This window comes from Pleuronectes platessa, chromosome 23, assembly GCF_947347685.1.
Source record: "Pleuronectes platessa chromosome 23, fPlePla1.1, whole genome shotgun sequence".
Classification (NCBI taxonomy): Eukaryota; Metazoa; Chordata; class Actinopteri; order Pleuronectiformes; family Pleuronectidae; genus Pleuronectes; species Pleuronectes platessa.
The window spans coordinates 6,623,029-6,643,475 of record NC_070648.1 but is presented as its reverse complement, the minus strand read 5'-3'; the positions used below and the strand labels follow the sequence as shown (position 1 = coordinate 6,643,475).

General features: G+C 44.1%; 1 protein-coding gene across 1 annotated transcript in view; it reads left to right on the top strand.

The window, feature by feature from the left end:
* LOC128430603 (adhesion G protein-coupled receptor L3) overlaps positions 1 to 20,447 on the top strand; it is a 124,339-nt gene that overhangs the window by 102,600 nt on the left and 1,292 nt on the right. The window contains exons 15-21 of the mRNA XM_053416707.1: positions 2,430 to 2,496; positions 5,033 to 5,124; positions 11,139 to 11,165; positions 11,789 to 11,957; positions 12,100 to 12,225; positions 14,318 to 14,414; positions 17,930 to 18,055. Coding sequence (XP_053272682.1) covers positions 2,430 to 2,496; positions 5,033 to 5,124; positions 11,139 to 11,165; positions 11,789 to 11,957; positions 12,100 to 12,225; positions 14,318 to 14,414; positions 17,930 to 18,055 — 704 coding nt within the window. The remainder of the gene's footprint in view (positions 1 to 2,429; positions 2,497 to 5,032; positions 5,125 to 11,138; positions 11,166 to 11,788; positions 11,958 to 12,099; positions 12,226 to 14,317; positions 14,415 to 17,929; positions 18,056 to 20,447) is intronic.

The following is a 20,447-nucleotide window of genomic DNA, read 5'->3' as shown; positions in this document are numbered from 1 at the left end:
CGAGCAAGGCACTCCGCTGGCCCCTGCAGTCCGACGAGGCTGTTTCATGGTCGGCTACATGTGATTCTGTTTAATAGATCAACCATCTGTAAACTCTGTGGATGGATTTGAGATTCAGTGACGTAGCTGCTGCTAAACGGGTCAAGTGTGTCGAGGATGCAGAGTAAGAATTGGTACGAGTCAAGGTTCACTGTGGAGTTTTCTTTTCAATGAACACAGTTGTGTTTACATTGTGTTTCTCACTAAGACCCTCATGTGCATCCTCGAAGGCCAAGGCACATGTTTACTTTCCTTTTCCCTCCAACACTTACAAGGCCAATGTCTGCTAGATATATATTTGTATTGTGAAATTCTGATCTGCTTACATTCTTTTGGATTTTAAATAGTCACTTTTTTGTGATGCAAGCTATTTTGTAGTGTTAGTGGTTTTTATCTGGTTTGAATTTGCTGAGGAAATTGTCATACTGCTGTTTACGAGAGTGGCACTCGGCTGAGCCTTGTTTATCATCTGATTATCTCACATTGATTGTCAGACTTTCAGAGTGAGTTTATGGAATCGTTTCGTGACAGTGAAAATGCAAATTCTTGTTTTGTTGATGGGATGATTCCTACCAGAGTGTTTTTTTTTTAATTTATTTCCAAAAATGTTGCTCCCACTGTAAATAAACCATAGTGATTAGTTGTGTTTGTCTCAGAGCTGAAGGATATGAAGGAGGTAAAACATGCAAGAGGATCAACAGGGTTCAATTGGCCTTTTTCTTTTCTTCTTTTTTAGTGCTAATGCTCTTCGTGAGATTTCAAGGACAGTTATGTTCTGCATTTCTCCACTCGTCACCTTTTTATTGTTTTTCTACTGAAGTAATTGTGGGACTATACGAATTATAAGTAATGCAAAAGCCAGACAGGAATGTGACAGAAGAAGGGGACATGGAGGAAACATTTTAAAACAAAACAAAGAACCTTCAGCTCGAGCCAGCCACCATGTATTTACATCTCTCTGTGATCTGATGAAGAACGAGGCAACAGAACAAACAATGGGACCTTCAGCATAATTCATAACGCCGATGTTGAGACCACGCAGTTTGATGAGCTGCCCGACTCCTGCGCCTGTTCTCCGGCTTTTGTGCGTTCACTTCTTTGTGTGTTGTGTCGCTTATGCGTAGATACAAGTGAGCTGGAGACTTATCAAGTTCCTGTTGCGACAAAAGAAACAGTCGGTTTTTTTTTTGTCCTGTCACTTCTCGCACAGTTTTCTCCTCGTGTTTGTCTGCCAGTTTTTTTTTAGTATACGACAAAAAAGCGAAAATGTTCAAACCCGTCCGTGGCATTTGAGGATTTGAGCCTCGATTTCCTCTTTGTGGGCTGTAAATAATGAAGACGCCTAATTTTTGTTTTTTCCTCGGAGGGAATGGGACCAAAAATAGCAATCATTATATCATAGCTCATTATGTTTTGCTGCGGTATTTGTGTCCTCAGAGAATCAGAAAACTGTATTTTCATGGAAAACATTTTCCCAAAAATCGTATTTTTGAGCATCGTGCCATATTTTTGAGACGTACATATTGGCTAATCTTCGCGGTTATGTCTTCAGCACCCTCGTCGGTGTTTAAATCCCAGTGGTGTGTTCCTCTAAAGTGCCTCACACACGCAACGGAATTACATTTAATTCTCTGCCACTTCCATTTCCCCTCTCTGTCAGCCTGAATGACAACGCCGCCGTACACACTGTCATTTACCAGTGGCCAAAAATGGAGGCGTGTATCTGCCGCAGCAGCGGAGATTAAAAGATTAATAATTCAACCACAGGACATGAATCAATTTTTTTTTTTTTTTTGCTCCTCGCCCTTTTCCTTCTTTTTTTACCATTTCAAAGAAGAACCGTCACCTTCCGCCAGCCCTGTTGCTTCGGGCCTGTGTTTAATACCACCCGGCGGAGAGGAATTGACTATCTGTAATGTTTGGATGTGAAGTATGAGGTCAGGAGAGCGCTTTATTTCATTATTGACATAATTACAGCAGGACTTCAGTCACCGCTGTTAACACGAGCATGTTAGAGATGTCGAGGTCTGCGTGGGGCCGTGTCTGTCAGGGTCAAGGTCAATCAAATTCCTTTGGAGTGATACAGTTAGGATTCAATTGAGAACTAATTGAATCATCCATAAATTACCCTGTGTGATCGTAATTTGCTTCCTTAACCCGACAAATTGAAAGAAAAAAAGGAATTGAACTGCAGCTACATCCCATTCACGTATTATTTTTTTCCCTAGTTCCTCCTGATTGTCATAATATGTCAACCTCGTCCCTTTATCCTGTTTCTGACCCATCACTCTGGCCTCGGTCTGGATTTCAATCCTCTAAAGCAAAGTATAAACCTCTGATCTCTCTTTCCCTCTTTCCCCCTCTCCTCACTTTCTCCACTTCCATTGCAGTTGCTGGCTTCGCCTGGACACCTACTTCATTTGGAGTTTCATAGGACCGGCAACCTTGATAATTATGGTAAGCGTAACCCTCCCTGTCTGCTCATTAACCCTACTTAGCCTGCGGGTCGTCGCTTTAAACGCTCCGCCGAGATCCCTTCTTTTTTTTTTTTTCTCCAATCCTCCCCTACCCTCTATGCCCTGTTGAGCATGCATGCCACCGCCGGGCACGGAGACGTCGAGAAGAACGAATGAGGGGGTGCAGGGAACATATCGCAGTTTGTTACCCTGCTGCAGTCGACGGTTCTGGAGGGGGGGGGGGGGGTTGGGAGACTGAGAGAGGGAGCGAGAAAGAGAAGGAGAGAATGAACTCTGCTCAGTATGCAGTGTTGGAGTAATCCGCACTGCCATTATGATTGATTTTGTTCCCGTTCCAACTTGTGCTCTGCCTTTTTTTCCATCTCCTCCTTGCTAACACACACACAGGACTCTGGGTGCAGATACACAAATATCACACACACACACACTTTATGTGTCTTTCCCCAACTAGGACAGCCCTAATTCTCCAATAAAATAGCTCATTTATTGATCCCCCTGCTTTTAAATCTGATGCAAGACTCGTGTTCTTGCTAGATCTTAAGTTAATGCCAAGCTCTAAATATCACGGTGCCACCAGAGATTTGCTCCTAATTACCCGAGACACCACTCAGCTCCGATAATACATATTTTGGAACCAGGAAATGAATCTAAGAATATCTCCAGCAATGTAAAAAAAGGGGGCAGCATACTCGAAATACCAAAAAGAAATGTGATTCTCCAACATTTTTATTCCGTCTCCTGCCGCCCGGGCTACAATCTGGCTGCTAAATCCAGACATGAATAATGCACTTTCACGCTCCAGTTTGAAGTAATCACTCACAATTCATCTCTGTGAGCCTCATGACTCACTGTATTTTTTACTTTTAGATTTACAAACACGGGTAGCTCTGCAGGAAAGAGGGCTAGAGCTGCAGATCCAGTTCTACCCCTGGGCCTTTGTTGAGGGTCTGACCATATAGAGCAGTTGAAAACGATGAGGGGAGGTGACTGTCACATGCAAACATCAAGTAAATGTAAGAGGAGCGAGTGGAAAGCTCACTAATTGCTGTCGATTCTGAGGAGTCATTCTGAAAAATAGCCGCACTGCAGCGACTGGATTTGAGTCAACTTTTATGATAACAAACCCGCTGTGGGAAATAATGAGATATGCCAGAGTGGCTCTCTTTAATGTACATTTAATTTATATTTGATATGCAGCAGTCAAACATAAGACAATGTTTTATTCCCCCTCCTAATTACAGTGTGTTTGGCAAATGTAGGTGTAAAAGTTCAAGTCACTGAGATGGGCTTGATTCGTTTGTAAATACTGTATCCTCATACTAGTAATAATATTTAACACATTTTTATATATAGCACTTGTCATGCTACATCCAAATTAAAAGAGAGTAGATATTAGAATCAGAAACCCCCTGACATCTCCATGAAGGGAATATAACAGCATATATGTCAAACATATATGTCAAACAGCACGATGCATCAATATCATGTGCATATATAATTAATTATGAATAATACAAAATGAATATTGTTGAAAAGCAAATAAATGTATTTCAATATAATAAAATAAAATAAAACAAGTTGTATTCGATTTTTAAAACATCTAAATTAAAAAGAGTAGAGAACATTAGTTTCACTATAATGCATTAAAAATAAAAACAATACAATAACAGTATTAGTTTGTAAGTAGTTAAAATCTCTTGAATATATTTCCTAGGGCTAGGCCTTGGCCTTGCAAGTAATTGCTAAAGCATTATAATGTGGCTCAGGGGACAGAGCGGGCCGTCCACCAAACAGAAGGTTGGCGCTTCAATCCCAGCCTCTCCTCCTCTCTGAATGCCGAAGTGTCCCTGGGCAAGGCACTGAATCCAAAGTTGCCTTGACAGTTGCCTGACAACTGGGCCGACACTGGGAGTGACGTGCGGTAGAGACAGTGCTGCACATAGATGAGCGTGTGTGTGACTGGGTGGATGACAAAACTAAATATTACATTAACCATTGAAAGTAAGAATTATGTGATACTTGGAGATGATATGTCAATTCAAGTGTTTTTTATGTCAATGGGCACATAAGTGATATTGCAGAGAACATAAGATTACGACTGCTGAACCTTTTTCAGGCATTTTCCCCCAAAAAATCCCCCCAATTCCAGTTGTTTAATGTTTTATCCAGATGTACAAACTGTAAAGAGACAGCAGCAGTGGGACAGTTGCTCCCTGTGGTTGCCTCTAAGTGTGAATATGACGAGACATGTGTGAGCAGCTCAGACTGAAGGCTCCCTCATTCCAGAATGCAGCTGTCTCGTCCCACCGTTCCCTGTTGTCTCCGCCGCCGACTTTTCATCGGATTTCTCGCTCTGTTTGGCAAAGTGGGAAACCGCGTCCGGCTGCAGCCATCCAGCTTTGTGCTACAAAGTGCCCTGATTTAAAATGAATGGGAGCGAAACAGGAAACACGAGCTGCTTCCCCCTGTCTCTCACTCCCTCTCTCTCTTTATCTCACTCTGTCTCCCTCTCTCAGCTCAACGTTATCTTCCTGGGCATCGCTCTCTACAAGATGTTCCACCACACGGCCATCTTGAAACCAGACTCCGGCTGCCTGGACAACATCAAGTAAGAGCACTACCATCAAATCTCTCCGTCCGTTAGAAATTGTCCCGAAAACACGATTTATCTTTGTTGCAGAGGATGTTTCAGTACCTGAATGTAATCGGCTTGCTTCCACCGACAGCGCTATTGTTCTCAGTCCGACTCACTTTAATGAACTGAGCATATTTGGGATGGTGATCTGTATTCTCCGGTGTTCCCGAGCAATTCACGTTGCCTCGCCTTCCTGCTTTGATATTTAAAAACCTCATTAGAAGCACTTAAGGTTGTGAATTCCCGACCCGAGGGGCCCGGGAGTCTGAGGCCACAAGGTAAGCACCTCCCATTATTCTGAAAGGTCGAGTCAGGCAAGGTTAAAATCAAACATGTATTCTGCTGCATCTCCGTCATTATCTGAGGAGCACTGTTGTCGGGCCCGGGGAAAAGGCCAGGAGACAATCTGACAGACCTGACCTGGTGTTATCTTGGTGTCAACACGCTGCGGATGAATATTCATAATGCGCTCGGTGTGTGTCTGTGTGTGTGTGTGTGTGTGTGTGTGTGTGTGTGTGTGTGTGTTTGAGTCTGTTTATCTGGGTTCGCCTGGCTGCTTTCAGATAATGTGAAAGCTCGAGGGACAACGATGGTTTTAAAAACTTTGACGCAAACTTTGTCGGGTGTTTACAGGTTTGTCAGTGAACGTTTGAGGTGTTTACATACGAATGGAACAACTTTGTCGAGATTGTTGCTAAGGTCGAGTTTCAAGTCGTGACACGTTACCATAAAAGTTCTAGGATTTCTGTACATGGAGGCAAAGTAGAATCTTTTTTGTTGATATTTACCCTTAAAGCACCATACTATTGGTTTCAAACAATTTCTGCATCCAAAAGTGACTTGAAATGTAATAGCCTAATCTTAATGCTCATTTAAGCTCCATTTTGGTCTCCATCTCACCAAAAACGGTAAAATGAACAAACCAAAACTATTGACCTTATTCTGAAAAATACATTATTTTAATTAGTTGCTAATAGAATATTCCTTCAATATTCCTGGTAACCTGTTGCAGAATCATGAAGTGAAACTGTTGGAAACTGCTGTATGTTGCAGTAGGACGTTAAAATGAAAACGATGAACATATATATAACGATGAACATATATATATATATACATGTTTGCATAATGTGACTAAGTCTAGAATACATCAGGTCTTAATTCAATTATTGCTAATTCCGAGTATAATTGTATTCCTGTTCATATTGTCTTAATCAGGTTAATAACAAATAACAAAGTATGCGTGTCCGTGTAAACCCACTCAGTGACGTGAGGGAAGCAGTGCACTCCGGATGGTCTGTGCACTGAACTCATCACAGAATCTCCAAACAGACTTATTCACTTATAAAAATATAAGTTATTTAAGATCTGGTGACCACTGCACAATGACACAGCCCCTCTCGGGTGATTGTCTTTGACGTGAGCCGCAGTTATCTGGTGTCGTGGCACGGTGGCTCCACAGATGGTGTCAAGTTGTTGTTCTGCCTGTTTTACTATGACGGATAAGGGTCCCCGCTCTGTTTCTGCTGTCTGCCTCGCTTCTTTCCAACCCACTCTGGACACATTAGTCTCCTTTATGGCCGGCGCTCTGGCTGTTTATATTGTGGGTTGCATCCCACCGCTGGTTGTGGCGCAGCACAGTGGCCCCTGTCTGGCCTCCACAGCGATGCACATAAAGAAACAATCTTCTCAGAGAATGATGTAGTGCGCTTTAGCTGCCACACTGTGCCGGTGTGTTCTCTCCATCACAGATTCACTGCAGGTTCTCCTGAGCCGACCCACGGCTCTGAACCTGTTTTGAACTGCTGCTGCTTCTGAGCAGGACCGCAGTGGGTTCACCAGAGTCACCTGAAGATCACATGTCAGAGGTGTAGGAATTCTGTAACCATCATTTCATAACTTTAAATGTAACCTAGTGATACTGTAAAAGTTGACTAGATGGAGTGTGTCTTAGTGACAGTTGGCTTCACAGATCCTAGTTATGTAGTGTGGCTTAGGGGATAGAGCGGGTCGTCCACTAACCAGAGGGAGGGATCGATCCTCGGCTCCTCGTTGAACCTCAAATTACCCCCCCGGCTGTGTATGAATGATCTGGGACAGACACGTCTAAAGAGCTTTCAGTCGTCCTCAAGGACAGAGAAGTACTACATGCTGTGTACATGTATACACACTAACAGTAGACCCAGTGTACTATATGCTGAAAATAGTGTTAACATAATATATTAACCTGTTTAGAGAGTCAAATAAATAAGGTTGTTTATATATATATTCATCTCCAAAGAAGGATTTGAAGTAGACGTGGGTATAGGTCTGTCAAAACTATATCATAATCATAGGTGATGAATATAATGCTTTAATTTGGATTAGGCTACATGTGTTGCCAGTAAATATAACTTTCTAAATCACTAGTTTGAAAACAGCTTGAGTTTATTAACAGGTACTTTAAAGGCAAAGCTGGTAACAGGTTTATGAACACCTGGTGCGACTCAATCATGGTGTTATTGTTGAAAGAGACCTTCCTGTGTGTCAATCCTTTTCCATTCCAGCGTTCTTTGGTCGAGTCTCTACCCAGGTCCCCCCCCCGCCGTGTTAATAATATATAAACTTGACCCCTCCTGCAGTGGTTGCATTCGTGTTCCATTCTTTTGTCCAGGTCGTTCATTTTCATCCGATTCTGTTAAATCACAGGTTGTAATTCTGCCGTGGGGACAAAGAAATGTGAAATAACCGCATTCACTTGGCTAAAATGAAATTACTGCAATTGGGTTTACGGTGTGGGAATTGTGAAAGGCCGCTGCAGGAAGTGTTGACACAACCGTGAAGGTCAGACGCCGAGACTTGACTTGTAAATGATCTGCTCCTGGATTTGTATTTCCTCTTGTTTTTGAGGGAACACGGAAACACGGCCTTCATTTCCTCACAGTGTGGGGCTGTGATCACCGGCAGCTCTGCTTGGAGAAACTAAAATACCTCAGATACTCACACGTATACATTTTGTCATACTGCGACAAAGTATGTACACTGAATGTGCAAATAAACACACAGGCTCAATCACGAGGACTAGACACGTTGCACGGTGCAAACTCTGGCAGCAATATATGCAGACCACCTGCAGCTCTCACACACACACACACACACACACACACACACACGCTTGGCCGCCTCTGTAGCTCGACTACGTGTTCTGGAAATATATTGGTTAGCCGAGCACCGTGATGCAGCTCCACACCACAACTGGACCAGATCAGCAGGTACATGAAGGAGAAATGGAGTGAGCAGGATTATTCTAGCATCACTTTTTGTTCTGGCATCAACTTCTAACATTTTCTGGAGTACAAGTTAGTGATCTTAAGGATTTAAATGACTTTCATTTGTAATGCCTATTTATGTTCCATCTTTGCTTTGACTGCCCTGTAGAACAGAAAAAAAAATAACATATTGACTGCCAGAGTTCTCCGTGTCGTATGATTTACGACACTGGCCGCACGTAACGCAGCAAGCACCTGACCTCCCGACCCCCGGCAGCTTACTGACTCCGAAACAATCTGCAATGTTTCAGATCGCCGTTGGAGAGGCGGTGCAAAGCCGCGGCTCTTTTTGTCAGCGCTCATTCATCTGGTGCAGTTTTTAAGTCGGGGGCCATTACTCAACAAGCCGCCTGCTCACACACTGTCGGCCAAACGGCGCCGCTCAGCCCACAATGCATCGCCACATCACAACAAGTGGTGGGAGACGGGGGGGAGAAATAAAGACATTTTCTTTTTATATCTTCAGCGATAAAACAACAGGTATTAGATCCCTGTGATCTCTAACTATAAAAGCGGATCTTCTCCGAATCGTGTTTCTCTTCGACGCATCGAGGTGAGCCGGTTTGATGATGGCGGCAGCGCGGGGTTAATTAACTCTGTTTAGCTTCCCTTTAATGAGGTGTGTCTGCATCTGTCTCATCTCTCGGCCCTTTGCTCCCTCCTCACGGCTCGATGTCACTTTTCTCTGCTTGGATTTCATCACATCGCTTTGTTTTAATAGGAATGTTTCATGTCTCTTACATTCTGTGTTTCTGCGTTTCTTCTTTTGATTAGCTTCCTGCCTGTTTTTTTTTTTTGTTCTTCTGTATATTATGCCGGTGCTTATCTGTAACATCTCTCTGTTTCTCATCTTCATCTGCTTCTTTTTTTCTTTTTCTTCTTCCTCTTCATTTTAGCTACCGTTATTATGATGGATGTGTTATTGTAGAGTGGCACTGGTAAGACGCTCCTCAGTAGAGGGTGGAAAAGAGAATTAATATCGTGTTTGATGTGTCTCCCTCCACCCCCCCCCCCCCCCCCCTTCCTCACCCGTAATGGAGACAGCGGCCGCCACTGTCCTGTGATTCATGGATCACAACATGACTTTTACACCGGCGCGACTTTAAATACCAAACTCGCCTCCGAACGCAGGCGCATCGAGAGCATGATGGACCGCGAGTCTGAGTCCTGTCTTGCCCCCCCCTCCCCCTCGACGCGGATGCGAAACTTCAAATGATAAATGCTAATGAGGATGAAAAATATATATAAATATCTCTCTCTCTCTCCGCCAACGTGAACAACTTTTGATGTCTTAAACAGTTTGAGGTGATTAGCATTTCAAGCGTACCTTTCGGTTTAATGATTAACTAGATCATTGATCGCAGCCCCAATTGACCAATCGCAAATCTTGTGCATAAATGACGAGAGAGACATTTCGGTGAATGGCACATCGGCTAAATTAAGTCATTTTGAAGGAAATTGGTGGTAATTTGACGCCACCGTCTGAAGTAGCTCTTCCCTCGACAAAAAATGGCTCCTCTTTCCTCCCCGGTCTCTTCTGCTCGATGATTAGCACAATAAAGCATCTCTGGCTTTTTTTTCCTCGTGCCTCAGATGCCTGGAGGCGCTCGGCTGCAGCCCTCGGGGAACGGATGGTATATCCATAATATCGCCCGGGCGTTCAGACGGATCCACGCCGCCGTGACGAGCGGCGGTTGAGCTTAAATGCTTAAACTGCTCCGGAATCGGCTTGACGCTCTCAGATTTGTTTGAAAAACACATTTAATTAGAATTATTCATAAGCCGACTCCAACCTAATGATGCCAAGAGTACGAGAGGATCCGTAAGTGATATTCGATTGGAGTCGGCACAACTGACGGGAGAGAAACACTGAAATGCGGCGTCTTCCTGTGGAAGTGATCTGTTCTGCTTTTCAGTGACTGCTCTGCCGTCTCAGAAGTTTTTTTGTTGTTGTTTTTTTTTGCCTCGAGGCTCCTCTCCGTGCAGCCCCTCAAATTCATCCCCATATTTTTCATCAGATAACTCCAGAGTGAAGATAAGCCATGTGCGATATGAGCTGCAGCCTCTTCATATCCTGTCCTGGCGGATGCATTTCTCATGACCTCTCGTGTCTTTATCGTCCTCCACCCTTTGGAAAAAAAACACACAAAAAAAAATAAAGCCTGCCTAGTTTAGAGGACAATACTGTGCTGTCCTCTCGCCCACTGCTTGTGTTTCCTGTGTCCATTCCGGGGGCAATCGCCTTGATGAAGTGCCTCCACCGCCAGGTCATTAAGGCAGCCCTGGGAAAGTTATGTTTAATGGTCGCCCCGGTGAATTCATAAATCATTTATTTTTTGCCGCACACCTGGCCCATTTATAACGGCTTAAATGTGAAGGTCTGCCAGTGTTTATGAGCGGAGCGGAGATACTGGCGTGAACCGAGATAATTACGCCGTGCACCTGTAAATCACCAGCGAATCCCCTTCCCGGAGACACTATCTGTCCCTTCCCCTGTGAAACGTGGCGTTATTGTCCCCTGCCAGAGTGAACAGTCTTCCTTCTCTGTGTATCGTTTCCTCTCTCGATGTCTAAATTAGCTCCTTGTATCACACCCCCCCTCCGTGTCCTTGTCGTGTGATTATATCTATTTCTGTGTGTTGCGCTTATTGTTTTCTTTTCTGTTCTTGTCGTGTCGCTCAGCTATCAGGATTACGAACCTGAGATCAAGTAAGGCAAAAATTGAAAGCGGGTCCCTTCTCCCTCGATGCCATCTTTCATTTACTCCTCCCCCCCCACCACCAACAACACCACCACCACCACCACCACCTTATGAGCGAATCGAGACCCAAATCCATCTCGCTGTCGCCCCGCACTCATTAGCGTGATTTATCGTGGAGCGCTCAGTCATGTTGAAGGCCGCATTAGCGTGCACACACCGCTCCCGTGTTACGTACACACGGTCCGCAGATGTGACAAGCAAGATTAGTTTAAAATGGCACCTGTATCTTCACCGGGCTCTCTGTGGAAAGATGAGTACTGTAAAGCGTGAGCTCCCATTTGACAGACCCTTCTTTCATCATGTAGGAATCTGCAGGTTTGTAAAGAGGTCAAACCATCATGTGGAAGAGGGGAACAGGTACAAGAGACGAGGGATTTAAGCTCATTGTCATCTGTGATTAGTTTCCTTTCCCTCTTCATTTGTTCTGTGACTTTTCTCCCTCTCAGGCAAAATGTGGATTTAGTCCTAGAGCTGTTTTCTTGTGGGCATTTGTTTGGGTATCTGTCTCGTGCATGTCGGACCACGTTTCCCTCTGTCAGACGGTTTATTAGTCGTTGTGTCTGGATTCCAGATCCTGGGTGATCGGGGCCATCGCCTTGCTGTGCCTGCTGGGCCTGACCTGGGCCTTTGGTCTGATGTACGTCAACGAGAGCACGGTGGTCATGGCCTACCTGTTCACCATCTTCAACTCGCTGCAAGGAATGTTCATCTTCATCTTCCACTGTGTCCTGCAGAAAAAGGTACGGGGGACTCTGTTTTGTGACTTTAGCAGATTTGTTTCTCCAAAGTTTTTTGTAAATCGTTTGCTGGTTACACATATTTAAGGCTATCTAATTGTTAGCTGGTTTGTGGTGTGAGTATCTCTGTTGTGTGTTTGTCCAGGTGCGTAAGGAGTACGGTAAATGCCTGCGTACTCACTGCTGCAGTGCGAAAAGTGTGGACAGCTCCATCGGCTCTGGGAAAGGCACGGCCTCTCGAGCTCCGGGACGCTACTCCACCGGGTCACAGGTGACAGGACACGTTTCCTCTTCCCCTGTATTCTCCTAATGTTTTTTATATTAGGAGATATATCCTGAATGTATTTTGCTGTGCATTTTTTTTTTATTAGGCCAGGACAGACTTATGGTTATTCAGTGAATCTTAATCTTAAAATACATATTGCACAGGAACTCGGTGTGCACACAGTAGAGGGTACATGGTTCTGAATAATACACTGATGTGCACCCATATACAGAACGAATGAGAAAGGATCTTAAAGGTGACAGTGTGTGTGTGTGTGTGTGCGTGATAGATTTCAATGAAGTGTAACCAATGTCCTTGTTTGGGGAGCGATAACAGGAGAGTGTGGCGCTTGTCGAGTTCAGCGTTTCCTAAGTACATGAAGTCAGCGTGCGGTTCATTCTGCCGCAGCAGGTCCGGGGCTGCAAACTGGCAAAGCAGCACAGAGTCACCGACTGAGGCGCCAGCTCCAGCTTTGTGAGGAATGTGCTCACGCTCACGAACACAGATCCGAACGTCTCTGCCAAGATACGTGGATCCTGCGGGCGAGCGAGCCGCCGAGCGCGTGGAGCGAATTGTTAATTGATTCCTCCCACACTTACAAGAAGTATATGGTGAAAAGCCTTGATATACTATAATTGAACATCATACCCACATTTTCCAAAGAGTGTGATTTCCTCCCAGTGTTCAATTATAAATAGTCCTCGGAGTCGAGCAGGCAGTGGCGGCCCACGGTACAAGCTGGATTCTGCATGCAGATCAAAGTGTTTAATTACACACAGGGCTTTGACAAGACGGCTCTAACCTCGTGCTCGCTCGCTCGATACAAGTGAGACAGGAAAGGAACCCCTCGTGAATATGTGGCTGTTTGTCTCTAACTACGAGTCATCGAGGTGAAATCGGATCAGCAGAGCACACGCTAACCCGTGTCCGAAAAACAAGAGAAAATAGAAGTGGCGTCCTTTTTTAACCCATGTGGGGAACAATGTGACGTCTGGTATGTTAATGAGATGTGCTGTGTCAGTGATGCTTTCCTGACTGATGACTGTGTGTGTGTGCTTGTGTGAAATAACGAGTCCCCAAAAGCATTTTTCACTTGATTCACTGTATGATGTGTAATGTTACGTGTAGTGGGTGTGGACGGAAATCCAGGGCCAATCAGGAACCAGTTACCACATGGTCGATACCTATCACACCGAATCACAACGCGGATTTCGGTGCCTGAGCACATGTCTAGTTTGAAATATACCTAACTTCAAACTTGGGAATTATTCCGACACTAGTACATACTGCAAATGATTGATACGAAAGGAAAAGAACACATTTAATGAAGCCCTTGATGACACACAGGATACATTTGAAAGCAGAGATATGCTTTGTGTTTCACTGCTGAAGTGACCACATGTCAAACACATGCTCTGTGGGCTCCCCTGGTCCTGAACGTGGGGAGACAAGGGATGTTTGTATTTGGGCTGTATTAAGAATTTAAACTGTTATCTTGGTTAGTGAATCATGTTGAATTTCAACTTCCTGTCTTCCTCAGCAAAGAAAACAATCCCTTCTTATTATTTTTTCAGAAAAAAACTATCCGCTCCTGCACCAATGCTGTTTTAAAAGTATCAATTCAAACCCAGTATCGGGGCAAAACAAACAAACAAATCCCAGTGAGGTAGCAGTTGCTCTAACTCCAGCTCACATTCCGCTCTGTGATTGGCTATCCAGCCCCCTTCACCCTCAGCACCAGCCCCTGGGACTCCATCATAATTAACCAGTATGAACCCTCCTGGATTGAGCCTTTGCAACCTGACACGCTGATTCACAGGAGCTTGACTGATGACTCTATTATTGACTACACCTATCCCGGCACCGGCGCTCATCTTTAATTGGAGGTTACTTCTCCCCTCAGCTGACACGTCTCACAGTTTTACTGCTCCAATCAAAAGCTGACATTTAGTTTTTCGGCCTCACGTCTTTTGCCTTTATTGTGTTGAATAGCAGGTGAGGAAAGATATGCAACAGGTTGTCTCCTACACATTGTAATGTTTTGCTGTAATCAAAGGAAGTGTTGTGTTGTGTGTTGACATGTTGTTTGTCTCCACAGAGCCGCATCCGCCGGATGTGGAACGACACGGTCAGAAAACAGTCGGAGTCCTCTTTCATGACCGGCGACATCAACAGCTCTGCGTCCCTTAACAGAGGTACTTGATATTTTCTCGAATGACTCTGCAATGCACCAGCTTTCACCAAATTACTAATGCAAGAGATTTTCAGTTTTTCTTTTTTTCCCACTGTAGCTCATCTGTTTTATTTATGTTTTGATGACACAGAGGGTTTAGAGCATCAGAAGTCTTTCATTTTAATAAGTAAAGCTTTTCAGATGGAAAAACCTTAACCCAGCTTCTCAAAGTCAAGGCCAAACTGCAGCTTCACCTCGTTTATTAAAATAGTTAAAACTCCTTTTAATAAGCAAATATTAAAGCGAGGTCTTAACCATGTGTCCAAACTGCCGTCAGTCGCCATAAACCTCATGTGAGTGAGGGTGTTTATCAACATTTCTGACTGGGTGAAAGAGGAAGTTATTGTGAACACAGGCCGAGAGTGAGAGGGTGAAATCCTTTGGTGTCACACTGGTTCAGAAAAGAGTTTATCCAGTTGGTATTTCTTGAATCCCTTCTCCCATGGAGTTAATCAAAGGGGCATGCAGTGAAAAAAGCATTAATCAAAAATGTCTCTCAGCAAAACACAATAAAACCCTGTTGTTGGACTATGTTGGGAGTAGCTAGGAAAAACCCTCACAGACAAGGGGAGGTGTTCAAACCCCAAACTGAAACCCCCGATTATGGAAATCCTGCTTTTGTTGCATGTGATTTCTTTGTTTTTTCCCTCACTGCAAAAATCCTTGAATCAGAAACTGGGCATTATATCAGAAAGAAAGAGAGAAAACAACAAAAACTGCTGAATCACAATCTAAACCAGAGCAGCACTCAGTAGAGCGTGAACCATCGCCAAGGCCCACCAGTCCCCTTAAATCCAACTAAGCTGCACCAAAGTTCACACTCTCAAAGATATCAGCTCCACGTCTGATTTTATCATCAGGGGTCATGAATTTTATCCTTGGGAAAACAGTGGAAATGTTGAAAAACACCTCATCGCACAGTGTTAACAAAGAAAAGTGAAAACCCAACCCAAGTTTCATAAAATAATCAGTTCAGTAGGTTTTGTGTGATCCTGCTGACGAGCATACAAACACACAAATGGACAGAGGTGACAATATAACCTCAGGAGACAAAGAAAAGAAACATGTTAATATATTTGACAGCCACAAATTGATTACTGTGGTTAACTGACTGAGAAACCAGCGTCCACACTGGTGTCTCTCACTGGAGGCTTTGAGTTCCACTCAGCTCAGGGTCTAAATCCACTCCGGGCGCCTGCAATGCGTCGACACTAATACATAGTTAAAATGATGGATTAATGTTTGACACACAGAGGAAGTTTCAGAGATCTCAGTAATTAGGCGCTCGGCTTAGCACCATCAAGAGATCCGGCTTTTATCCATCGTGGGTGAGGGGGGGGGGGGGCTGAGCCAGTGGTGGGTGAGGGAAAGAGGAAGAAAAAACAAATCTACCCCCCCCCCGATCTGGTAGAAACAACACTCACCAGGACCTCAAGTGTGTATTACTAGGTGCAATCCTAAGTGTCATAGGGAACAGATGCAAACAGAATCAGACATGCTTCTTGCTGATTTACCCCTCTCGCACGACCGGCTACTCCCCCCCCGCCCCCCCCAACCCACCCGCCCTCTCTCCATCGCCACCTTCGCTTCAGAACCACTCGAGACGAGCGCGGCGTCACGCAATCATCTCGATAGCGTCGCCGTGCTCAGTTTATCCGAGGCGTTCAGGATTATTGCCGCACAATCAGTGTGTTTTTGGAAACGGTCCAATTCCTCAAACACAAACACAGCGAGCGGCTGCGGCGGAGGGCGGGGGGGAGGAGAGGAGAGGGGAGGGGGGACTGTCACTGGGAGGATTTGAAAGGGGGCCGGTGTTTGTGCGATACACTGTAATTAGGGCGAGCGGCGGCAGCGACAACTTCTTATTTTTTTATTTTCCAGTCGAACATTGATTCCCAAGCAAAAAACATAATGGGCCTAATTAATACTAATCTAGAATTAAAGTGATGCTGAAATATGAGCCCGAAATCAGCAGGAACGCAATCGTTTCATTAATCCTCTCGCTGAGCACAATCTTCCAGGACGGTAAATATTTCTGCAATTAAAATTCTCATCAAAAAGTAAATCTGAGAAAGATGGCTGTGGTAATGTTCATATATATAACTCCCCTCCGTGATCAGTGTGGTCTAATTGCTGTGCACCGCTTCTTCAGATACGAGATGTTTACCCGGCATCGCCCTCACAAGTCTCGTTTTGAGCTTCTTTAAAATTAAGAGCATCATATCATGTTCACAGGAGGAGGGGAGGGGGGGGGGGGAGGAAAAAACAACTTGCAAACAGGAAGTGAATGCGACTCACAAACATTTCCTGCTTGATATTCTGCATAATGTATTCAAACGCTAAGGAAAAACAAACATCAGTGAATCTGCAGCATTCGTGTTTAGGATCGCAGCCTTTTTCGAAAAGCGTCGGCTAATCACGAGGATCAGACTGTGAAGGTTTGCTCCGGCGCGTTAGTATGTGGTCGGGGGAACCGATGAGTCATCGCCGGCGAGATCCTGGCAACGAGGGCAGCGTGTGAGGACATGCGGCGGATAAATAGAAAACAAGCCCGTGTCGGGTTGTGTGTGTTTGAGGGAGGCGGGGCCGCTGAGGACTAATGACCATCGTGACTAAAGAGAGGACACGCCGCTTATTATTCAGACGTTATTTCAGCAGAAAGAGAACGAGAGCAAATGTGAACTTTGCTCTGTGGAGAGATTTAAATTAAACAGCACACCGGCTCATGAGATGGCTCAAACTAAAATAACGGTGACGCACAAACTCGTCAGCATAGGCCTATGTATATCCTACGTATATGAAGTTTAGAGTAGTAGCGCAAATAGCACTTTGAAAATTCTCGGCTCTTTTTCAAACAATGACATATATGAAGAAGAAAGCTGGAGATTTTACATTAAAACGATGGGTAGAGCATTCAAGAGGAATTAAATGCTGCATCTCATCACAGTATTCCCACATGGACTCTCTCTGATGCTTTACAGATGTTTTACTCTGGCAGGGAAAGTTTTTAAACACCATTTTTTATTTTCCTCATTCATTTCACCCTTTTTAAAGACCCAAACAATGTCCTGAGAAGTTGTTGTATTCTGTCCTGTCCCAGTCTTTCCTGTTGTTGTAGTAATTCCTGTCTGTTAACACTGGTATGCTGCCTGAATGTGGAGCTCATAAATGGGCTTGATACCAATGGCCGGCATTAGCGATAAATCTGATACACTCTCCATTGGTCCCATTAGCCATGTCAGTTCAGCTCTGCCACTTTCATGTAGCATAAAAAAAAAAAAAAAAAAAAAAAACTCACATTAATGATCATGTGATCATTCGGGTGTTAATGGCTGTCATTGCTCAGCTGCATCTGCCTAACTGATATGAATGTTCTCTCTTTCTCTCTTTCTCTGTCTGTGTCTATTTTCTGTCTCTCCGCTCTCCTCCTCCTCCTGTCTCTTTCTGTCTCACCCTGTCTCTTTCTGGCTGCTCCAGGGGCTATGGCTAACCATCTTATACCAAATGCACTCCTACGTCCTCATGGCACTAACAATCCCTATAATACATTGCTTGGGGAATCGGCAGTCTATAACAACCCTCTGGGCATGTACAACACACAAGGTGTGCTTGCCTCTTCTTCATTCTTTAACATTGTATCCCAGGGCAGTGTTTTTTTTTTTTTCTTTCTCTTCCATGTCCTGGAAAAACTATGAGGTCTCTTCTCTGTCCTGTGAGAAGGAAGAAACTACTTTTTGATTGGACATTTTAAAAGTTACGGACTTGAGCAGAAAGTCCAGTGTTCACCCTCGAGAGATTTTACAGGGCTTTAATAAGAAAGCAACAAAAAAAAAACACTGCCCCAAATTGTTGTGTGTTAACAAACTGCAGCTTTAGCAGAACAAAAAAATCCCACAGGTTTGATCCGTGGGGTTTTTCATTTGTAGGTGTGTCCTGGCTTCTGGTCAGGGGGCGTGCAAATCGCTTACACTCTTTCACGGCTGATTGGCCGACAGAGAGATAAAAACAAAATAAAAGAGGAAATCAACAATGAGTGTCTGTGGGAGCAGGACACATCCCCAGCCGTTTTTCTTCAATGTGCTCTGATGTCGTCAGTGGAGCTCGTCAGTCATGTCCTCTGTCTCTTTGTTTTAAGTGCCGGCATTTCTTTCTTTTTAATGTGCATTTGGACTGTTGTTCTGGGGTAGATGTCATTGAAACTGGATTTTCCCAAAAAATCCCACGAGAGCTTCAATTAATCTGATTCTCTCAGTGTTTAACTTTTTTCCAAAAACAAATTCTACCCCTAAAGCTTTTAATTGTAATGATTAGAAATTCATATATTCAGAATGTGGGTCATAAAGTCAAGATTTTTGTCCTACACTTTATTTTGCAAACTTTCTTCTTCTGGGGGAAGTTTTAAATTTTCCTAAGCACACCAACATTTTGATCTGACTATTAGACAGCACCTCTGATGAGCCACTTATCGATTAGTATTCTAGGATCAGTGCTTTTCGGCATTCAGTTTGAGATCGCGGTGATTTGAAGAGTCTGTAAAACTGGGATAAAAAAAATCCCGAGAGCTTTGATCAGAGGATAATTTATTTGCACTGTACGAGTGCAGCTCTTTACATGAGGCCGTAATTCACCAGCATTGCCATAGATGCAGTATAAATATCCGGGTGGAGGGAAATGCTAATGCGTCATGTTGGGCTTCTTCCTGCGGGGTTGCAGGGGAAACTTTTGCATGGTGACTTAAAACAATTGCATTCTGGGAGCATTTCTTCTCGATGCGTCATCAGCCTATGTGTGTATGTGCACATTTCTCTTTCTACCTGTCACTGTTATGCTTATTGTGTTTTTTCTTTTTCTTCTTTCCTTTCCCTCATGCTGTCCCTAAAAGAGCCCTACAGAGAGACAAGTATGGGAGTCAAACTAAACATTGCTTATCAAATGTAATTGACTTTGGCTTTTACTTTCTTTACACTCAATGGTGACAGTGGGGGGGCGGGGGGGGGGGGGTAAATATAAAAACATACACCGTACCTCCTTCGGGGATTAGCAGCACGCTTATGACGAGGCCCCTGACCTTCTCACACAGACCCTTAAGAATCGGTGGGTGTAGATACTGCACGCTTGATATCACGCTCTGACTAAGTTAATCCAATTACAGCCAACATTCAGACTCTCCTCAACATTTCAGAAGTCGCGTCGATAGAAATTGATCCGGATTATTTTTCGGCGAATACCGAGCTGCCTCAGCCGTTGTCCACGTTATTTATCGAGGAATGAGTCTCCTCAAATTTTCAGGAGTTCACACCGCGGGGCCCCGGCGTTGTCTTTAACAAGCCGGACGTCCTCGTGTGAGGTGCTTTGAATTATCGTCGGAAATTTGGCTTCGATGTTGCTAGCGTGAAAATCGATAAAGTATTACATCTACAGCACCAGGGGAGAGCGTCTCCTTCCTCGCAGCGTGGTTCGGAACTAGTTTATGTTTAGAATGATGTATATCGTTACATTGCAATGCTCCTATGGGACAATATGGCTGGGGTCCGAGTTTCAAGCTGGTGCACTGGTTTGTGTTTACTTTACGAAGTGTGAAATGCATGGCTTTTTTTGTTGCTGCTTGCTTTGTGTTGTGCCGTGCCGTGCTTTGACTTGTGGTGTTGTTTGTGTGTGTGTGTGTGGCGCCCATTTATCTGTGTTTTCATCACTGCCGAAGAATAATCAGTTAAATTTAATGAAAAGTGAAATTGGGTCTTAGAGGATTGTTATTTTATTTTTTTCCCTACGTAACAAGGTAAGTGTCTATGATGCTCACATACAGTATAAAGGCTTTTAATGTAAATGCAGTGCTTTATGTCTTGTCTAATCCAAATGCTATAGGGTCCTTATTTCCACTGAGTGCACTTTATAGAAATGGGGGATGACACAAAGTGCTGAGAGTGCTCGAGGGGTCAGGATGTGATTCAGAATAAAAGCGCCACAGTGTTTGATGTATGTAATGTGTGTGTGT